The 21775-nt window shown below is 36.6% G+C and overlaps 1 protein-coding gene across 2 annotated transcripts in view; it reads left to right on the top strand.

Annotated features, from left to right (window-relative positions):
* The window catches only part of LOC122400385 (semaphorin-1A-like), a 502715-nt gene that overhangs the window by 445046 nt on the left and 35894 nt on the right, over positions 1–21775 (top strand). For both annotated transcript variants that reach the window (XM_043401831.1, XM_043401830.1), the window contains exons 7-9: positions 13566–13670; positions 18525–18613; positions 19289–19430. In XM_043401831.1, coding sequence (XP_043257766.1) covers positions 13566–13670; positions 18525–18613; positions 19289–19430 — 336 coding nt within the window. The remainder of the gene's footprint in view (positions 1–13565; positions 13671–18524; positions 18614–19288; positions 19431–21775) is intronic.

Raw genomic sequence — 21775 nt, 5'->3', positions numbered from 1 at the left:
TATTGGACCACTTTTATGGGGGTTTTCTTACTTTTCGGGACTAAGGAACAACTTTTTGAACATTCTTGGAATTTCTACATATTCTTCACCAAAATATGTGTTATTTGCACTTTGAAACATTAAAATCCTCCAAACCGTTTAAGAGTTATGATTTTTTAAACATACGCATGAAATTTCAGGGGAATCAATCAATGTATGGTCAGACATTGTATTTTCGGTAAGGAATTTTTTTCTCGAAAACGTGTAAGAATTCGGAAATATGTCTATTGAACAAAAATGATTGTAATTGACCCCCGCAACCAAATATAATTTTTTTAGAACGATTTAAAAATTTTTAATTTAATCGAAAAATTTCACACCTTGTCGAATTTTTTTCTCGAAAATGCGTAGGATTTCGGGGATATATCAATTCACCAAAAATGATTGTAACTGACTTCCGCAACCAAAAATAATTTTTTCTGAATGATTTGAAATTTTTTAATAACTTTTTAACGAAGTTTCATTCAAGAAATTGATATTCTTAATTTTCGTCTTATTGTGGTCTCTAAAATCTCCCATTAAAATTTTTGAAACGAACTTGAAACACACCAAGCACACAATCTTTTTACACAAATTAATATCACATGAGAATCACGTCTGTCTTTCACAACCACTTGTTTCGTTCTGCATGTTGTCTCGCTGCCCCTGGTTACCCATTTCTTCTCGAATAAAACACTCTAAACCCTTTCGCACATAAATTAACATTCAACAAACCTCAACACGGCACAAATATTGAATACAAATCTCCTACAGTAATATTTAATTCGAATTTTTCAACGACTAGTAGACGTAAGGTCGTTTATCTTTTATTTTGATATTCAAAATTTTTAGATACTATTTTTTAAAGCGATATTATATTTGAAGAAGGGTTAGCGTGGCAATTTTTTAACCGCAGTGTAAATATCGTTGAATGGGTTGAAGTATTTCAGCGACCCTAAATTCTTGAACGCCCCTTTCTCGACGTCCGTTCTGAGAGATTAACCGAATCCATGTAAACCCGTTCGATTCCACTCAAGCAACACAGCCAACAGACATATTCTTCTGGAAGGAACGTCTGTATTCCGTAGACACGAATTCACCGTGAAATCCAGCAAACCGCGGAAGCTTATTTACCGGAACGGTTCCTCGCTTCCACCCCCGCCCCATCCGGTCCGACCTGAAAGACACGCCATTCGAATCTCGAGTCTAATCGCGGTTGCGGTTGAACACGGTGGTTTAATTTTTCGTTGGAAATTAACACTGACATTCCCGTTCACCGAAAATAACCAACGTTTAGTAATTGTTATTGCGAAATGCCCGTACCGCGATAATTCGAGTAATTTGCTTGAATGGTATTGCGCGAACAACGAAGGACATTTCGGTGCTACTCGCTGTTTCGCGTATTGGGGTAATGGAATGGTTAATACACCCACATGCACCGTACGCGCGGGAGTATAATTGTGATCAAACGATTAGGTGAATAAGCCCTCGCCTTGGAGCGAAGCGTTGGGGATCAATTATTTAATTTACCGATGCTCTCGGAGACTAAGGACAAATTTACGGTACGTTTAATGTTATCCGAAGAGCAATTATCGGATACACGTATGTAGATTGGGTGCAAAGTTACAGTTGTTACCATTGGCGATTAGAAATTTGTCCTGAGAGCGATCGGTTCCGTTGTGAAATTACGAGAAGCGCCATAAATAAAGATAACAGACAGCTATATTATTATCTCTCAGATTTTCGTAATCTTTCAGCTTTGCTTTGTCAAACTGTTTAACACATTGACATGACTTGTCACCGAGGAACCAAAAAAATTATTTCTCAAGATTAGATGTCGAAGAAAATAAATCTAGATAGGACTCTTGAATTTTAACGAACCTGTAAAAATAAGATTCGTTCTTGTGGACAATTTGAGAGGTTTGGTCAACGTGTTAAGTAAACGTGCAACCTGATGTATTTGATGTTATAGTGTCCAGTTTGTAAAGGAGCTAACTTCCCAAAAGTACGTTTCGTTCTGTCTCTTGGGTCTATTTGAACGTCCATAATGCCCTCAAATTCGACAAAAATTGGATACTTCACTGCAGGGGTTGAAAACAGTTATCAGAACAAAAGTAATGTTATAACCGTTGATGGATGCATTTGTCATAATTAAAATTAAGATTCTTGTTGTTCCTACTGAACTCTTGACATTCAACGTAGAATACCAAATACAAAACAATGATACAATATTTGAATACCAAATACAAAACAAATTAGAACAGAAATAATGTTATAACTGTTGGTGGATACATTTGTCATAATTAAAATTAAGATTCTTATTCTTTCTATTCTTTCTATTGAACTTTTGACATTCAACGTAGAATACCAAATACAAAACAATGTTACAATGTTAAAATACTAAATAAAAAACTAATCAGAACAAAAATAATGTTATAACTGTTGGCGAATACATTTGTCATAATTAAAATTAAGATTCTCATTGTTGCTATTGAACTCTTGACATTCGACGTAAAATATCAAACACAAATCTTCGAAGGGGTGATTTCGTTCGAAAATATCCCTAATACAAGCTGATGCAAAATATTGTACTAAACCACCGTGGACTTATTTAAGGATAATTACTGTATACAAATTATTATAAAAATGACTAGCACAATCGACAAATACAAATAATTACTGCTCTTAAAATTTACCCTCGAGTGACGAACGAACTATAAACCACGTTGGCTTCGTTAAAACTTTATTTCTGCTATTTTATCGAATGCAAATCGAAGATACTTTTAACGCAGCATGATTTACAATTATTTTTCGATTCGAACGAAACGATGCTTGTTCCATCTGTCCCCGTATTGAATTATACATACACAACGAACGACAGAAAAGTTCGTTTGTAAAAATATGGTTTGAACGATTCGTTTAAAGTCAGTTCCGATTGCGCAAACAATAATGCTGCTAAAAAACGATACCTCGACTGTATTTGATTTAAATGGAAAACGTCATCGCGAACTTTCCCGATTTTATAAACAAAAAGTGGATCAAAGGGTTCGAGCTAGTTCGAATCGATTGAATTTTTCCCGACGCGAAAGTTTTATGGAGTTCGAAATACATGATACGCGGTAAACTCAGTATCCGACGTGAATTATAAATGGTCGAATTCCGTGCTCGATTTTTCTTTCGGATTTTAGTACGAACTAATTACGGTACGCGTCGCGAAATTGGAAATGCTAACGAAAATTAATTTTATCGGCGGTTCTAAAATTTTTATTCGTTGTTCGTAAATAAAATTTGCCTATCTCTGTAAACCACTGTGGAAGATTTACAGCGTGTATTCGACACGTTCAATAAAATCGACGTAACACGGTACGTCGTAACGATGCAACCCGCGGCCGAAAGTATAAAATCTAACAAGCACGCCTTTAGCCTGAGATTGGTTATCCATATTTCATAGACGCGAGTATCCATTGCTACTGGCGACAGCGACTACTTACTTTTTACTGCGTCGCGTCTCCTAGCGGAACTGCTAATTTTATAACGAATCCGGTTACGGGCGCAGAAAATTATTCGCGTTTACGTACCCCTGCGGAGGATCGCTGCTCTTCTGATTTTGTCGAACAACAAAATGCATACTACAAAGGACTCCCAATTTAATAAGCAAAATTTTACGGCAAAAAGACTGCAGCAAAACGGGGAACGTGTAGCTTTGAATTCTGATAACAAAGAATCGAAGGGCAAGAAGACTGCGTATGATAAAAACGAAATAATGATAGAAATGTTTAAAATACCATCGACTCAGAAAATATGAAGCCTTTCCAATCGCTTGATAAATGAAAATATTCGTACGTATGAATAATATAAAAACGAATGTATGGTTGTGTACATCGATATTTTACAGAATTGAGCACAATCTGCGCGAACTGTTTGTGCAGGCGAATATTGCACCTGGAATACGTACAGGAAAGATATACGCGTAAAACGTGTTGCATCACAAAAACATGAAATATATTTTGTTCGCGTATGCGGCACGTCAGAATGCTGAATGGCGCCGCGACGAGCGCATCCGTTTCCGGAAAGTGATCATGCATTTTCCCTGAACGAAAGTCCACTCCAAAATAGCTGTATCCTTTGGTTTATTAAAATGCTTGCGCTCCTACGGTGCCCAGGTACAACGTGAACACATTCTGTTGCTCGTTTCGCTACACGAGAAATATCCTGGTGATATCCTTTTATCAAAATACCTGGCAGCTCCAAGAATCTCTTAATATATTTTAATAACAAAGTATCGCATCGATGTCTCGGAATTTCGCGCGCCATTAACACGGTAATAAAAAGTTTAGCGTTTCGAAACGCCTAGTTGAAATTTCATTATCCCCCCGCCTAACGTTTTATTGGCACGCAGTGAAATTTTATCGTTGTAATAAGAGTTTTACTGGCCCCCCGAAATCCCGTTGCGTGTAAGACTCTGTCACTTGTTAGACCTTGATACTCTGTTTCAATTAAACTGTAAATATTAAATTTCGTTTCATAACGTAAGCGGTTTGAAATTTTAATTTATGACGAACTATAAATTATTTTAACGTCTTTATGGTTAGACGAAGATCGACGAAGATCCATAGTGACAAAGCATAAACTTAAAGAACTGTTTTTGCATCTCAATTACAGATTCGTATATTGACCAAAACGAAAACACAGTCGAAGAGAAATGAACGTAATAATGGAATTAGAATGGTGGAAATTAATTTTCTTATTAATCTTACATCCTTTCCAACGATTTTTACCATCGATCTTTCTCCCTTTTCGCGTAAACAAACTTCATACTTAGTTCGAGTTAAAATTTCTATTGAATTAGAATCAGTTAGAGGAAAGTTGCTGGCTTAGTAACAGTATTTCAAGATTAACTCTCTAACTCACACGCCTAATGCCTTGTATTAGATTCTAGTAGATCTAAAATCCGGTTATAAAATTTCGAAACTTTGTCGTCTTCCCTTCTTCCTTAATATGTTCTGGAACACGTGGAATAGCTAATTATTAATGTTTTACTTTGAAAAAATTTGTGCACATTTCATAAATGGTAGTCAATATATGTGAGTTATATCGTTGAGAAAAGTAGTATAGTTCCGTGTCAAGCAATTATCGAAAAGGGCCTAAAAATATGCGTTTACAGTAGAGTACTCTTAACACGTCTGACCATATCTCGATATTTCTACTTGCATCGATGCTTTTAAGCCTTGACAGTGGTGGTATTGATTATTCTCCGTCAATCTCACCGCCTTCTAACTACCCGTTATGATAGAATAAATTATACTATAACATCGACAGTGCTTACTAACGATAGTACAAGTAGTAATAACAAATAATAGTCGGACATGTTCGCCAAGTTGTTTTTGACGAATTTTAGGAAAACGAAACCTGATATGCAAAAATTGTACTCCACATTTTCGAATTGTTTTTACAAGAACCATCTTCCTACACCCTAAAAAATTTACTCGAATAATAAATAATTAATAAGGTCAACGTACAGCACTTCATTTTATGATGTTTATTTAATGGAAGTTTAAGCTAATAATTGTTTAATATATGTCAATGTAATTATTTGAAAATTTATATAATCCTCCATTAATTCTTTATTTTTTAAATGATTTAAAGGAAAATTGATTTTCATGTACCAATTTGGTAATAAATTAAGTAAAATAATTCTGTTGAGATTGAGAATCCATTTAAGGGTTAAATTGATATCTGTTCGTAAAAAATAAATATTTTACCCTATACTTATAACAATTTTATATATTTGCTAAAATTTCCTTGTTTGCAATTTCTACGTATTATCAAGATACCAGACAGCTATACGTTTTTTAATTATTTTAATTTGTAAAATCATTTGTTTCTCAATTATATACCTATAAAGAGAATGTTTCATGTTTCATGTTTCACTTCATATTTTGAAATTTATTCTTTCACGTAAAATCACACCACTTTGTAGGTTGCAGCATTAATATTAGGACAGCCTATAATATATCCACATAATTTTCGACGCAATTGCAATTCCCTCTAGGTAGCAACCACGACGACGACGTGTCTCACCGGATCATGAATAGTCGCGACGCGTGTAATATGCGTAATACCAGCATCGGATGCGCATACCGGTGGAGAATGGATAGGAAACCTTGTCTTAGGTATTGCAAATCCGAGCGTGCATCGTGTGCTCAGCATTTAACATTGTAGCACTGATGGATTTGCCGACGTCAACGAGGGATCGTTCAGGCTACCCGATCCGATTCGCTTTGCTTAACATTCTGTTCAACATCGCAAATTCCCGTCTCGGGCGACCAAACAAAAATATCAGCCAACCGGGGACATTCTAACGATCACTGGTGCAAGACACGCCTGCAACTTGCAAGGGAAATTTAAAAATTCAAAAACACAATTATGAAACTTTTAAACGCGCCTTACATTAGAATTTGCGTGACAATTTTGTAATAATTTGAACGAGACGAAATCACATAACTTGCCTTCTTACTTAGATGATTTTCTACCATTTATAAAATTTTGCTTAACTAAATAAGAAAATGAAAATTCGTGGGACAAGCTAATTTACGTTCAAATTATTTTCATTATTATTCATTTTCTGATTCTAGCGGAATTACTGGAACACTTTGTATACCGTGAACCGTTTTATTCGCTCGATGTATTCGACGCGAAGCGTTCCCGAAAAGCAGTTTCTTCCGGTGGCCCAATTTGGCCGTCCCTCCGTTCGCGCAAGTCGGAAAACAGTAAAACGGGGCCCGCGTTTATCGCCGTACGTCGCGCGACGCGTTATTATAGCAAACCCGAGTTAATGTCAGGGTGTAAAATTTATACAGCGGAATAAAGCGGAGCCGAGTCGTTAGACGTTAACAAAGCCAAATCAACGTGGCTGCACCACGAGCGTTTCAACGAGTCCAAGTGCAATGTCCACATACCGGTCTAATAATAGTGACACGAGTAACGTGCGTACCGCCGTGGCCAAACGCTGGGCGCGGTTGTTATGGAGTTGTCGATTCGTGTTTTCACGGGCTTCGACCCGCCAAATTTGTAGCTTAATTACTCACTCGTAACTAGTATTATTGTTTAGAGTACTCCGATAACCGAGTACCCGGTGTGTTTGGCAACTTGTAACCTACGTGTGTACAGTTTCCATCATTCCATTTCATAATATACACCCTTACGGGCGACTCTCGCGTAACAGTTTTTCTGGTAAATCGAAACAAAAATCGAAAATCGATATATTTTGAAGTTTTACTGCAATCGCTACTTGGTAAATTAATTTTAAGGCTGGAAACAGACGAGCGACTTTTGTCGTTGCGACATCACAGTGATTCTATTGTTGTTCCTTGTCTTGCAATTGAGAACAACCAAGACAGACATAAAAATGTCGATATTGTCTGTCTTCCTTGTTTTAATTGCAAAACAATGCAAAACAATGGGAATAGTTTTCAGCCTAATAGATATCCTATCCAAGCCTATAAAGATATTAAAACACATAGAAATAAAAGTTTTATTTAATAAAATTTATTTTTGACAAAGTAGCAGCAGTTTGAAGCTAACCCTCTGGCGAGATATCGTCTTCTACAACTTCCTGCTCTGTGCTCGAGCCCTCTGCGAGACCTAGTCCCAAATCTGCGGTTGCCGTCCACCCGTCGCGTCTTACTGTGACATTAATTGGTTCCTAGCTCTGATTCGCTGACGGCTCGTAAGCTGAAACAAGCCTTCTGGCTCACGAAAATCCCGATTGTCCATCCCGGGTGTTAGTTAAAGTTTCTGTATTTACCAGACCCGCCAAGAAGTCTCATGCGAGAAATCTTAAAGTATTAATTAATCGTTCTTAGACATCTCTCTCGCTCAAATTTTGAGCATTTTGAGCACGGTCGATTCGCGGCCCAGAATAGCTACCATCTTCGTTTTTTCTCATACATACCGACTCGTAAACATTTCAAAGTTAATTACATTTTACATTTAAAAATAAACTCGTCCATCTTCGAGAGAGAGAAACAAACAAGTGAAATTTTAGTTAATAAATCGGATACATAGCCACGGTTACAAGAATACAGTGATCCCTCGTTAACATTCACTGGCTCGCGGACGTTATCGAGGAAGATGTACTATTCTTGTATATTACGACTATTTTCACGCGATTTCCGCTCCGTATGACGCAAGACCAAAACCTCAGTGACCCGGACAGTCGAAAACAACAACATCCATGCGACACTTAAGTCGTTTCCGTGACGCAACACATATATAATTGCCTCCCACTTCGCGGAGGAAGTTCGGGAGAAGTTCCCATCGAGATATGGGCTCGCCGGTTGGATCAACGGAATGTGCGAAACTTGAAGGAGCGCCAAAGGATTAATTTCAAATAGCCTTCGAGTGGATACCTTAACCCCGAGCGTCGCGTTGGAGGGATTCGGTTAATTCAACATCCACGGTTAGACGAGGCCGCGTTAACGCGACGGACTCCGTTTCTCCCATTACCTCCTCCCGCAACACTTGTCGCGGAGTGCACTAATAATACCGGGTGCAAAGAACCTGGCACGTAACTGGAAGCTTCCTTCAGTCGTTGGGTATTACCAGAACGACGGTGTACAGTATTCGCGGGCTTCGGCGTTGCAGGGCTCACCGTAGATTTGTAGCCTGCAACGAGCACGTTCATCCCCTAAGTCTAACGTCTACTTTGCCCGGTTATATATGACCACCGGGCCACTATATACACTTATCGCGCGCATACGTTGGCCAGCCTCAAATCCCATCGTGCTTTTTGAACGTGAAATATGGAAGCCCCGCGAGGTAGGGAGAGCACGGCCTTTCGAGGATCTTCGTTCGCGGGAGTATCAGGGAAAATGAAGTCTCCCTCTGTGAACGCCGCCGGTGTACACAGGGACAGTTTTCGGCCTGTACGTGTACAGACGTACGAAAGCCACGGCTTTGAGGGATTCTACAAACGCGCATCCCTGCGAAACGGAAGGAAAATTGGTCACCTACGAAAACGCATGGGGGATCTTGCCGGAGCTAACCGGGCTTCTTAAATGTTTCAGAGAAACTGTCGAACGACCGGATGGTCCCGCGTTTCTTCAGTTTCAATCTTCTCAAATTATCTCAAGAGTTCTTTAATATAATCCTGTGGCGGCTTGCTGTTTGGAGGGAGTAAGTCAACTGCAGGAAGGGTGAGAAGGAAAGGAATGAAAAGAGGACTCATTAACTCTGGCAAACCCTGCCTTAGACTCCGGAACATTTGATATTCTAGGTTAAAATTAATAGCAGAGTGCCCTAATTTTAGGCATCTTCTATATGCACTCGTTTTCTGGTCAGTTGTAACGCTGTAAGGATAGAGTTACGTAATGTTATTTAAAAAATCCGAGATTTTTGTCGTATAACAAAATTTTTATTATTGAACTTTTTTCTTCTCGAAGTACTTGTCAACTTATGTTCTAAACATTTTTTTGTCAGATTAGTCTAAATATCTAAAAAATGTAAAGTAAAGCGTCAAAGTAAATGACAAAATAAACATAGAAGACGGTATAAATAACAATAGTTGTTATATTCACCAGATAGATGATGAAATACCCTTTAAAATGAGTGTTCGTACAAGTCGATAGCGTAATTCGTTCCAGAGGTATAAGGGTTCGAAGTGTTTGTTTACTTTCCATTGTTTACGTCGCGAGGTCAATGAACTTTCACTACGGCCTTGCTAAGGTCGTTGACCGCACGTGCTTGTAGGAAATAGTAAACATTACGTCACTCACACGACCCACGTACGAGAGAAAGAGAGGTCCGACGCGTTAAACGGAGACAGAGATAGTTGAATTTGAAAAACTTGAAAAATAAAGTTTTATTACTTTTAATACGCGTTAACAGTCTTTCGTAAGGCGGAGAGAGGGAAATAGTGGAAATTGAAAAATTACCCCTTCATTAAAATTACGATATCTCGACATAAACCAAGAACCATTTCACAGAGGAAGCTTCAATACGTTTTATCGTTTCACGAATCATTAAAAACTTAATGCGATCCACTGGCAGGCCTCTAGAAGATTAAGTAATTCTTACTTTGATTGTAATATTCATCGAAGAAACAGTTTAACAAAGATCAAGTCCTGTTTTGATTCATTGGATATTATGCAATTGAAGATTCTCGTTAGTATTCTGGAAAAATTGCAGAGAAATATTTACATGGATACATATACATATTCGAGACGGCCGCTGAGAAATGTTTCCGCATGAATAAAGTATCACCCTTTGAAGGAGGAAGATGATACGATATAAACATGTATGTTGCACGGCAGAGATCCGGAATTTGTTACAACCGGTAGTAAATCTTGAAACTCGAAAATTTCAACCTGCATTGGGCAAGCATGAGTTTTGCATGAAGTGCTCCGGTAGCATTGAATTACAACGGACCTTTCCCTCCTTTTAAAACAGATATTTTACGAAGAATATTTAACGCGATACATTTGATTAATTAATGTACCGACTCGAGCGATTTCTCTTTTTATAATCTTATCTCGTTTAAAACTCTAAACAAACTCTATAATGAATGTTTCTTCAATAAAATTTTTTCATTCTCGAAGTACGTAACATTAAACTTTCACATTTCAATTAAAGTATCAGAAATATATAATGTATAAGTTGTACGTTCCGCCATATTTTTGTAAAACTATCTAATTTTATCAAATTCGATTTCTATATTGCTTCGTTATACGAGTTTGAGGCATGTTTATTTTATTTTTTCTATCACTAATTTAATCCTAACTGGCTGTTAACTAAGTTTGGTATGTATATAAGCAGTAACAAAGTAATTCAATTACACAGCTTCGAAGAGAATATTTTCCAGTGAAATTGGATCTACTTAGTTAGCTCTCGTGACACAAAGATCCGCTTTACTTTTCTCTACTTTGATACAACTGCGTCGAGAGCACCGAGTGAGTGTATGTATCCAGATTACATACCCAAACATCTGTGTAAAATCGTTGCTTCCCGAAGTAATTGCACAGTGACTAGTTAATTAAAGTGCCTTTCAAGGTGCGTTTCATTAAAGTATTTCCGATAAGTTCCGTAGCATCGTACCCAGTCCGGAGCCTGGAGCGAAGTTGTCGCCATCGCTGTTCGATTCCAAAGAGATCGAATTTTACCCAAGACTGAGAATAAAATATTCCATATTTGTCATTGTGCCCTTATAAACCAAGATCAGACTATTTTTAATTAAACATTATTCAAATTATTCGCAACAAAAACGTTCCAATCTAACGAACTTCGCAATAATAATAAGAGATGAAGTTTATGCGAATATCTATGCGTCCAACCATAATTTCGCGTACATCCGTGGATCCCTGTATCTACGCATAAGGCTTTCTGGTTCAAAGGAATCTATCTCTACAATTGCAAATGGTCAGGAACGGGTCCTGACTTCCGATTGGTACAATTGATGTCGCATATTCCACCAATTGAAAGTCAAAATGCACCTAACTTCGCGCCGCTCTAATAGTACGGACAGAATCGTTTGAGCACAGTATAACCAGTCCTGTCATAAATTCTATTACGTGTACTTGGCTCTATTGCAAGTGTTGAACTATTGCAAAAAGTAAGAAACATTATCGTTTTTCTATTTAATTTATATACAGGGTGTTCGGCCACCCTTGGGAAAAATTTTAATGGGAAATTCTAGACGCTAAAATAAGACGAAAATTAAGAATATCAATTTCTTGATTGAGGCTTCGTTAAAAAACTACTAAAAAATTTCAAATCATTCTGAAAAAATTATTTTTGGTTGCGGGGGTCAATTACAATCATTTTTGGTGAATTGACATACCCCCGAAATCCTATGCATTTTCGAGAAAAAAATTCGAGAAGGTGTGAAATTTTTCGATTAAATTAAAAATTTTTAAATCGTTCTAAAAAAATTATTTTTGGTTGCGGGGGTCAATTACAATCATTTTTGGTCAATAGACATATTTCCGAATTCCTACGCGTTTTCGAGAAAAAAATTCCTTACCGAAAATACAATGTCTGACCATACATACATTGATTGATTCCCCTGAAATTTCATGCGTATGTTTAAAAAATCATAACTCCTAAACGGATTGGAGGATTTTAATGTTTCAAAATGCAAACAACACTTATTTTGGCGAAGAATATGTAGAAATTCAAAAAATATTCGAAAAGTTATCCCTTAACACCATAAAGTAAGAAAAACCCCATAAAAGTGGTCCAATTTTCAAACGGCCATAACTCCTACAATAGTGAATATATTTCAATGAAATTTTTTTCTGAAGTAGTGCTCATGGATACCTATAAAAAAGTATAAAACGAAATTTTCATAGGATGCCAGACAAATGTATTAAAAATGAAAAACTAATTTTTAAGAAAAATCGACAGGTTCGACGGAAAAAAAATTTTAAATCGTTGTAAAAAAATTATTTTCGGTTTCAGGGGTCAATTACAATAAATTTTTGTGAAAAGACATACCTCCGAAATCCTACGCACTTTCAAGAAAAAAATTCGAGTAGGTCGAGAGATTTTTCGAGAAAATTAAAAAATTTTAAATCGTTCTGGAAAAATTATTTTTAGTTGTGGGGGTCAATTACAATCATTTTTGGTGAATACATATACCCCTAAAATCCTACGCAGTTTCGAGAAAAAAATTCTTTACTGAAAATATAATGTGTGGCCAGAAATGTTGCCTTGAAACTTCATGCGTATGTTTTAAAAATCATAACTTCTGAACGGATTGAGGAATTTTAACGATTCGAAATTCTAATAGTGAAAAAATAATTTTCGCAGATTACCGTTCTACAGGCGAAACTTTAAGCGTTAATAACTTTTTAATGAAGCCTCAATCAACAAATTGGTATTCTTGATTTTCGTCTTATTTTGGCGTCTAGTGTCGCCCATTAAAATTTTTCCCAGAGGTGGCCGAACACCTTGTATATGTAGTATCCAAATAATTCGTTTTGTTACCTTCGAAACACGGAACGGTTCCCATCGTTGGTCATATATCGAGACACTATTGACCGTGACGTTCAAGTAGCGCGTAAGAAACAACTATCGGAAGCGTAAACCGTGTCGAAAGATTATGCGATTTGCATAGCGTAACAAGTATCCGTGAGTCTCGCAGTTGATATACGACAGTCTCATCTATAATATCTACACGACGGGTGCAGTCGAAATGAACACGAAGGATTATACGTACCGTTGGTACGTACATATGTCCCAAGCGAAATTTAGCGCTCTTTAATTGCCGGGTCTGAACGCGAGATACTCTGCGAGGACTACGGTCCCCGGGATGCCTCGCTCGCGACAGAGGTACGACAATGTACGATGATTACCCGCAGGCATACGCCGCGCGACGGAAGCTCCTAGCAAAGTGCATTCCGCGAACCGTTTCCGTGTGACACGACAGGACGTGGAAATTAACTCGAAGGTGTCTTTACCGTCGTCGACTGCCGCCTAGCCGACTCGTTTAACAGGCAAATGTTAGAGAGATGCGACTAGACTGACACGGGCGTTTATGCATGTTTCAGAGGGACAGCTGTACGCCGCGACAGTGGCCGACTTCTCAGGCGGCGAGCCGCTGATTCACAGGGAGAAGATACGTACCGAGCGCTCGGATCTGAACCAGCTAAACGGTAATGGAAGTCACGCTAATTACATTAGAATATTCGTGCGTTGGTAAGGCAGCACGCCCCGGCGTTCCTATAACGCTGGATCCAAATTGTTCGCGATTTTCTGCCTGCCGTTCCCGACTATTCAAATTCACGACTCTGTCTTTTCATCTAGGCCATTGTTTCTTAACGTGGCCCCTGCAGCTGGGCAGGTTTTATTGTTTGGGAAGCAATAATAAAATTCCAATTAACCCCTTGCCGTACAATTACGAGTCTGACTCGTTACAAATTCTTGATGTCAAGTTTCACAGTCATGAGGCTACTCACTCGTCATCGAGTCTTATATATTATAATCAACACATTGTTACATTTAAGAGGTATTCATGTGACAAATCTATTCTTTTTCGTGGCCATTCTTTATACGTACAAATTTAAACAAAATTAAATAGTACACGTTTGATAAATTATTTGAAATTAAATTGTACGTCAAGGGGTTAACTTCATCAACGATGTATAGACCGGGCCACGATATAGCGAGCTCGTAAAATCGGGTAGGCGTCAAAGTAAACGTGCTTGAAAAGGACTTTAGACCATAGTCAGGACCGTACGAAGAAATATTTTATCCAGTGTCGCCATTTTTAGAAAACCTTTTTTAGAGGTACCGTTAGAGGTAAAGGTCTTATTGGAGTCTTTAATATTTTAATTTACCTGCTCAAAATATATGCGGGTAGAAAATGAAAAAAGGTAGTGCAGTTAACACAGGAAGACATTCAGGAAGACACCCTCAAGCAAGATGTCATGTACGGTCCTAACAATAAGTGCCGCAGCAGAGTCGGTGCTGACTCTCAAGAACTTACGACCTCGCTATATCGTGGCCCAAACTACAGGGTGTCCCAGCTAAAGTGTGACAGTCGCGATACTGCAATAACTATTGATGATACGGAAAAATTGTTTATATGAAAATTGCAGGATAAAATAGGATCTTTATTCTGGCATAAACGGAAATTTTATTTATGTTATTAATTTCAAAGATACGATGATGAAGTTTCGTTTTTTAAATGTAGCTATATATTTTTTTTTGGATCATGCGATAGTGTTTTTCAATACGAATTCATTAACCTGCAATTTATTTACCCGATTTTCATTAGTTTTCAAGATATAGCGCTTGGAAATTTACTGATTTTCGGCGAAGACGTCTCGGCTTGAGTGGCAAGTCATAAAAGCGGCCCTATTGTTGCGCTGTTTGACTCCGCCTGTTGAAACCGATAGCAAGGGTCTACGCTCGGAACGGCAGGCCCGAAGAGTCAGAAACATGAAAAGTATTGTCCATCACGATTTAAGTTTGTCGCATCGAGGATGGTGATGTCGCTAATAATTTGGATGATCGGAACATTTATTTAAATGTTTTAGCTGAATTTTATTATACAAAAAATTTATTCTACGTGTCTCCTGCTATTCGAAATACATGTTTCAATTCGTTTTACAAGTTTCTTTTCCACGTTTATTAGAATGTCCGTTGGAATATTTTCACAGACAGCTTTAAGTCTGCAGTGCTTTGTAGCGGTGTTTTATAACTCTTGTTGTATGATGGAAAAACTTGGACCTTGCCAAACATAAATAATACATCTATTACATTTTACCGCTAATAAAAATTCCAACTTTCCCGAAAATACCTAATTAGACCCGCTGGTCTTTTATGAGTTTGCTGTTCCGCTGCAATATATTGAAATATAAATAATTTTATATTCCTTATCCTTGCGAATTTTTCCACCGAGATCACCAGACCTGTCATCATGTGATTTTTTTCTGTGGGGTTATATTAAACAACAAATTTACAAAACACCAGTACGAAGCACCGCAGATTTAAAAGAAAGAATTAAAACTGCATGTGAAAGTATTCCAAGGGATGTATTAATAAACGTGGAGAAAGAATTTATGAAACGCATAGAAATATGTATTTCAAACAGCGGGAGACATGTGGAATGAATTTTTTGTATAATAAAATATTTTCATAAATTAAAATTAAGTTATGTCTTTATACCTACCTTCAGCTAAAACATTTAAATGAATGTTCCAATCATCCAAATTATTAGCGACATCACCATCCTCGATGCGACAAACTTAAATCGTGATGGACAATACTTTTCATGTTTCTGACTCTTCGGGCCTGCCGTTCCGAGCGTAGACCTTTGCTATCGGTTTCAACAGGCGGAGTCAAACAGCGCAACAATAGGGCCGCTTTTATGACTTGCCACTCTTCGCCGAAAATCAGTAAATTTCCAAGCGTTATATCTTGAAAACTAATGAAAATCGGGTAAATAAATTGCAGGTTAATGAATTCGTCTTGAAAAACACTATCGCATGATCCAAAAAAAAATATATAGCTACATTTAAAAAACGAAACTTCATCATCGTATCTTTGAAATTAATAACATAAATAAAATTTCCGTTTACGCCAGAATAAAGATCCTATTTTATCCTGCAATTTTCATATAAACAATTTTTCCGTATCATCAATAGTTATTGCAGTATCGCGACTGTCACACTTTAGCTGGGACACCCTGTATACAATATTGTCTCTTTACAAGGTGTCGTTTATATCTCGCTGCAAGCAATCTCTCTACCCCCTCCACTGCTTTTCCAGTTGACGAGTGCAGTAGATTACGAAGAAGCGAGCTTCGATCGTATTCTGTTTCGAGAAACAAAACATGACGTTTTTTTTTCACTTTGATCGTGATGGTTTGAAAGAATTGAACTTGTGTGACAAAACAGAGGACTGTCGTTACAAGCACCACTTATAACAAGACAATACTGTACAATCGATCACGAAAATTTTCATACATGCCACAAGATAAGTGCAATAGATTACGAAGGAGCGAGCTTCGATTATATTCTGTTTCGAGAAACAAAACATGACGTTTTTTTTTCACTTTGATCGTGATCGTTCGAAAGAATGGAACTTGTGTGACACTGTGTCGTTGCAAGCATGACTTATAACAAGACAATACTGTACAATCGATCACGAAAATTTTCATACACCTCGCAAGAAGATGATTTAAAAAAAAAGAAATAAACAATTTTGAATAATATCATATCATTTTGTTCGCGTTTCAAATATGAGAGGAAACGTAAATCTAGGAATGAATAGCAGTCACTATCAAGTGCGTGAAAAAAGCAAGGTATTGTTTACGCGGGGAACTATAAAATCCAGGAAAATCATTGCAACGGTAACATTTGATATTTCAATCGACAATTTAATGGCAACGCTTTGGACAAATGCCATGTAGCAGAACGGCAGTCTGCATTCTGTTTTTAAATTCTCGAACGTTTTCATCGTACCGTATTCGTATAAAATTTTATGACATCGTTGCACGCAAAGAGTTATCGCATGGCATTGTATTTGTTACAGGTTGTTCCTCTGTAATGGATGATGCTTACGCGATGTAAGAAGCTTTGCATAAATTACGCGCAGCAATTTGCGTATCTCTTGTTCGCCTTTCTCTTTTTGTTTTTTTTTACGTTTCTTAATTATAGCCCCGTAAATCGTGTCGCGGATTCGCGATGCACATTTTATATAAATTACGCGATCCGTGTTAAGCTCGTCTCCCTAAATTTTTGATCGATCGCAATTTCCACGCGGCCATTTCGTTGGCAATTTATCATACGGTGCTCTTAAATTGCAGCATTATCGAAGATCTATCGATGAGCATGAAATTAAGAGACAATTTCCTCTGCGCCGGTGAAATACTTCAAAGCTAAATTGATGTGACAATACATCGTGGTTTATGCATTAATGGATGCAAACGCAAACAGAAATATAATCATTAAAGTTCTCTTTAATTACTGAAATTGCCTAAGAAATAATTGCTAGGAATATGGAAAATATTTATTTTAAAATGTTTACCTTAGACCAATTGAATACTATTTAATAATATTTATTTTATTGAATATTAGACCTTTGAGGAAAGTTAACGAAAGTAATAAATATATTTTAAATACGAAAAACTGATGATGATATTGGGTAAAAAATTAGACATATTTACTCAAATGAATAATTGGAATTTAAATAGAGGATGTTAGACATAACTAAAAAAACAGGAGTCACTGGTCTGGTTTTACATTTAGCCTTTCTATATTTAGAATTTAATGAAGCTAATGAAGAACAACTTTATTCACCTAAGAATACAAAATGATATTAAAAATTTTAAGGGTCTACGCGCGAGTAACATATTCCTAATTTCGCTATATAGTCCACGAAGGTAATAGTCAACTAAAAAATGCAATAATTATACAAATTTTTTTCAGCATCATTAAATGTATTTAGATGTGAATGTAATGTATTTCAGTTTGCAGAAATGAATTCAGAGAGAACATAAAGTAAAGCTAGGGAAGGTACATTTTTCAGTTTTTACTCTATATTGTCGAAACTATGTAGAATTTCGTGATACAAATTTTTTTTTATTACCTTTTAACAAAACTCCCTTGAATGAATGGGTCCAGAAATCGAACGTTTTGAATTAAAAAATTGTAAAGTTTTGCAAGCTTTCATTTTTTTTGTTAAAAAGTAATATTATAATCCCGTTTAATTTCAGAGATACAATACTAAAATTTTACAAGCTTCCTAACTTTTTCCTTGCATTCTTCTCTCGAAATTCATTTCTACAAAATCATTTCTACAAGCACATTAATTTTATCAAATGTCTACTTCTGATCGTTGCATATTTTAAATCTCTGATTCTTGGACTCAGAATCTAGGAAATAATAGATGCAATTGCGCTAAGCAAATTTTATAATTTGAAAGAAATTTCATTAGGTTAATCGCTGACTTATTTGGACGAAGTTTTTCATTACATAACAGTTTGGTTCTTCTGCTTCCAGGGCCGAATTTCGTCAGCTCGTTTACGTACGAAGATTATGTCTTCTTCTTTTATCGAGAAACAGCCGTCGAGTACATGAACTGTGGCAAGGTAACGTTTACTTTTAAGGTATTATTTCATAACACGTTAACTGCCACATCATACATACGTATATGACACTATTTTTCTGCTATAATAATCTCATGGATTAGACAATGACAAATTAGTCAATAGAAATTAAAAGAAAGATTTGAAAATTTACATTTGCCTAGTCAAAGGATAATCAAAGTGCACAAATTCTACTTTGCACATTTAATAAAAGTTTGCAAAAAAACATTGCTAAAATTAATTTGAAAATTACATAACGCCACTCTCAGCTTGTCTAAAATCAAATTTCTCTTATACATAACGTTTTCTTTCTACCTCCATTAACTCTTCAGATACTTAAGTAAACTATTCTTATTTTAATAAAAAAAGTGTACGTTATCATTAAACTTAAAAATGTTTGTAACGAAAAGGATATTTGTTTGACACTTTACGATGCTAAGATCGGAACAGTGAGATTTGTATTGGCAGTCAGCGTGTTAAAAAATACGTGCTCGTGACGAAGTGTACGTCGTTGGTCGGGCAAATTTTCACGCGTTCGGGCTTTCAAACTCGGTTCTTTTCGAGACGATGAAGCGGGGAAGCGGTGAAATACAATGGCCGGTGCGGGCTCAAATAAGACGCGCGGCGAAGAAAAGAATCGAAGAAGCCAATTGTTCGGAGCTCGCATTTGCGTTTTAGGCGGTGTACTCGCGAGTCGGTAGAGTGTGCCAGCATGACAAGGGCGGACCTCATGCGTTCAACGACAGATGGACGAGCTTCCTGAAAGCAAGGCTCAACTGTTCTGTACCCGGCGAATACCCTTTCTATTTCAATGAAATACGTGAGTATGCTTGCATGTACACACGTACACGTGTGCTCGTAAGTTCAGGAGCTATGACGTTTGTCGAGACCCTCGTCGAGTGCACTCTCGTCCTTATGTGCTGGACAGAGGGGTTGGGCTAGCCCGGTGTACTACCTTGCACACTGTGCTTGTATGTCAGGACAACCGATCAAATATATGACTAGGATCAGCTAGCCAATTTTACAAACAAACCGTTTTGTTACCGGGGATATGCAATATTCAACAACCACTTCGAATGTTTACCAAGCGCTCCACGACGACTGGAATCTTAAATTTTTATGGGCGATATTCGGTGGCCAAATACCGTGACTAACGAGCCAATTTTGGATGCAATGTAACTAAAATACACGTGGGGATACAAAGCTAATGTTATACCTGATTTTGTACAAAAGGATATTCGTCGATATCATTGAATGATTGATATTGAACTTTCAAACGTATAAATATGAAACCCATTGTACATGCAAACTAGTTTGTACAATATTCATCGCAGTATGCATTAGTTGCTTTGCACCGAATACTTACAACGACTGAAATATTTGTGATATTAGATAGTCAAATACACAAATAGCCAATGTTAGGTGTAAAGTGTTTTCGTACAAGCACTGTGGAATGCGCATCGTCCAGTTTCAATATCTACCAAATGCTTACGTTAACTGACATGGTAAATATAGTGATATTGGTCAGCTCGCCAATATTAGGTGCAAACTATTTCGTTACGAAGGGTGTCCAATATTCATTGACCACTTCGAACGTCTAACCACATGCACATAATATCTAGAACGTAAAATTTTAATCATCGTATTAACTGGATAAATAATCAGCTAGATCGAAGCTAATTTTATGAACTATCCTGTTTCAAATGATGTGAAATATTCATTACCCACATTGGATATTTACCCAACGCTCAGAATCTCTAGAGCATTAAATACTTATATTGATATTGGATTCTCAAATATCCATGAATTAATAGTCCATTAGATTCTATTCTAATTTGCTACGATAAACTTTGTAAAACTATCAAATACTTGTGACTAAAATGTGAAATTTTTGTAGAAATTAAGGTAGACGAATACGTAAAATTTGCTATAAAAGATATGCAGTATTCATCAGCCTCTTTGAATTTGTACCGGGTCTCCCACAATGGTTAGAATGTTAAATTTGTACAGTGATATTACATTTTCAAATACGTGATAACTAGCCAATATTACGTGCAAACAGTTTCGTTACGAAGGATATGCAATATTCATCAGCCCTTCTGAACGTCTACTGAATGCTTAACATACGTAGAATGTGGAATTTTTATAACCGTATTGACTTTACAAATACATGGGTACGATCGGAACTATAATTTTATAAACTGATTCGTTCGAAAATGTATACAATATTTACAAGCCATTTTGAACGTCTACCAAATATTTACTATAACTAAAATATTAAAGTACAGTTATATTTGGTTGTGAAATACATGAATACTTGATATTATGTTGAAAATGTTTTGTTACGAAGGATGTGAAATATTCATGGATACATAGGAGATTTTTAATGCAAACTGTTGCAGTATTTTTCCAGCTACTTTAAATATCCACCAAGATTTTACGATAGCTAGAATGTTAAGTTTGTTAACGTTGGTCAACGTAATATGATCTTTAATTAAATCTCCTTGAGCTTCCTTAAATAATGAAAATGGAAATAAGCTTTGTTCGAAAGAATTAAACAAAATGTATGCTTACACTAAAAAGTGTAGCAATGTAATCCCTAAAAGCAGTACGAATGCAGAAGCAGGGAGAAATGTCTGTCTAGAGGTTAATTGGGCTTTAATCCAAGGTCCGAATTATCCAACAAACTTCAAGGATCATGCTCTTTAATGTTATAACCCGTACACGCTACATAAATTCGACTGGAAATTCTACCTTTCTGTTTTTCTTTGTCACTTATTAGTCTGTCCAACGATAAAAAGGATGTAATTTCATGCTGCATCGTTCCACCAGACTAAAACAAACATATTTTGCTACAAAGTTGAACGGCCACTATTGTAACAATTTTTCCTACTTAATATACTAGGTCGCGTTAAATTTTATATTAGAACTTGAAACAATATTTCAAACACGCTTCTTTAATTTTTTATTAAAATTTTATTTGACGCTATTCCATAGTACGGTTGACATTTTAAAATTATTTACCCGCAGAAAAAGCCTGAAATAAATATTGCATAAAATTCATTTTTCATCTCCAGTTATTATTAAGTGTGGTTTCTGAAAGAGAAACTTTTCAGATAACGTGTAGGTCGTTTGTATAACTTCTCGATGACTCCGTTGGTGAAT

Source organism: Colletes gigas, unplaced genomic scaffold, assembly GCF_013123115.1.
Source record: "Colletes gigas isolate AHSC1104 unplaced genomic scaffold, ASM1312311v1 Colletes_gigas_Sc00017, whole genome shotgun sequence".
Taxonomy (NCBI): Eukaryota; Metazoa; Arthropoda; class Insecta; order Hymenoptera; family Colletidae; genus Colletes; species Colletes gigas.
The sequence above is the reverse complement of the archived record's forward strand: the minus strand, read 5'-3'. Positions and strand labels throughout refer to the sequence as shown.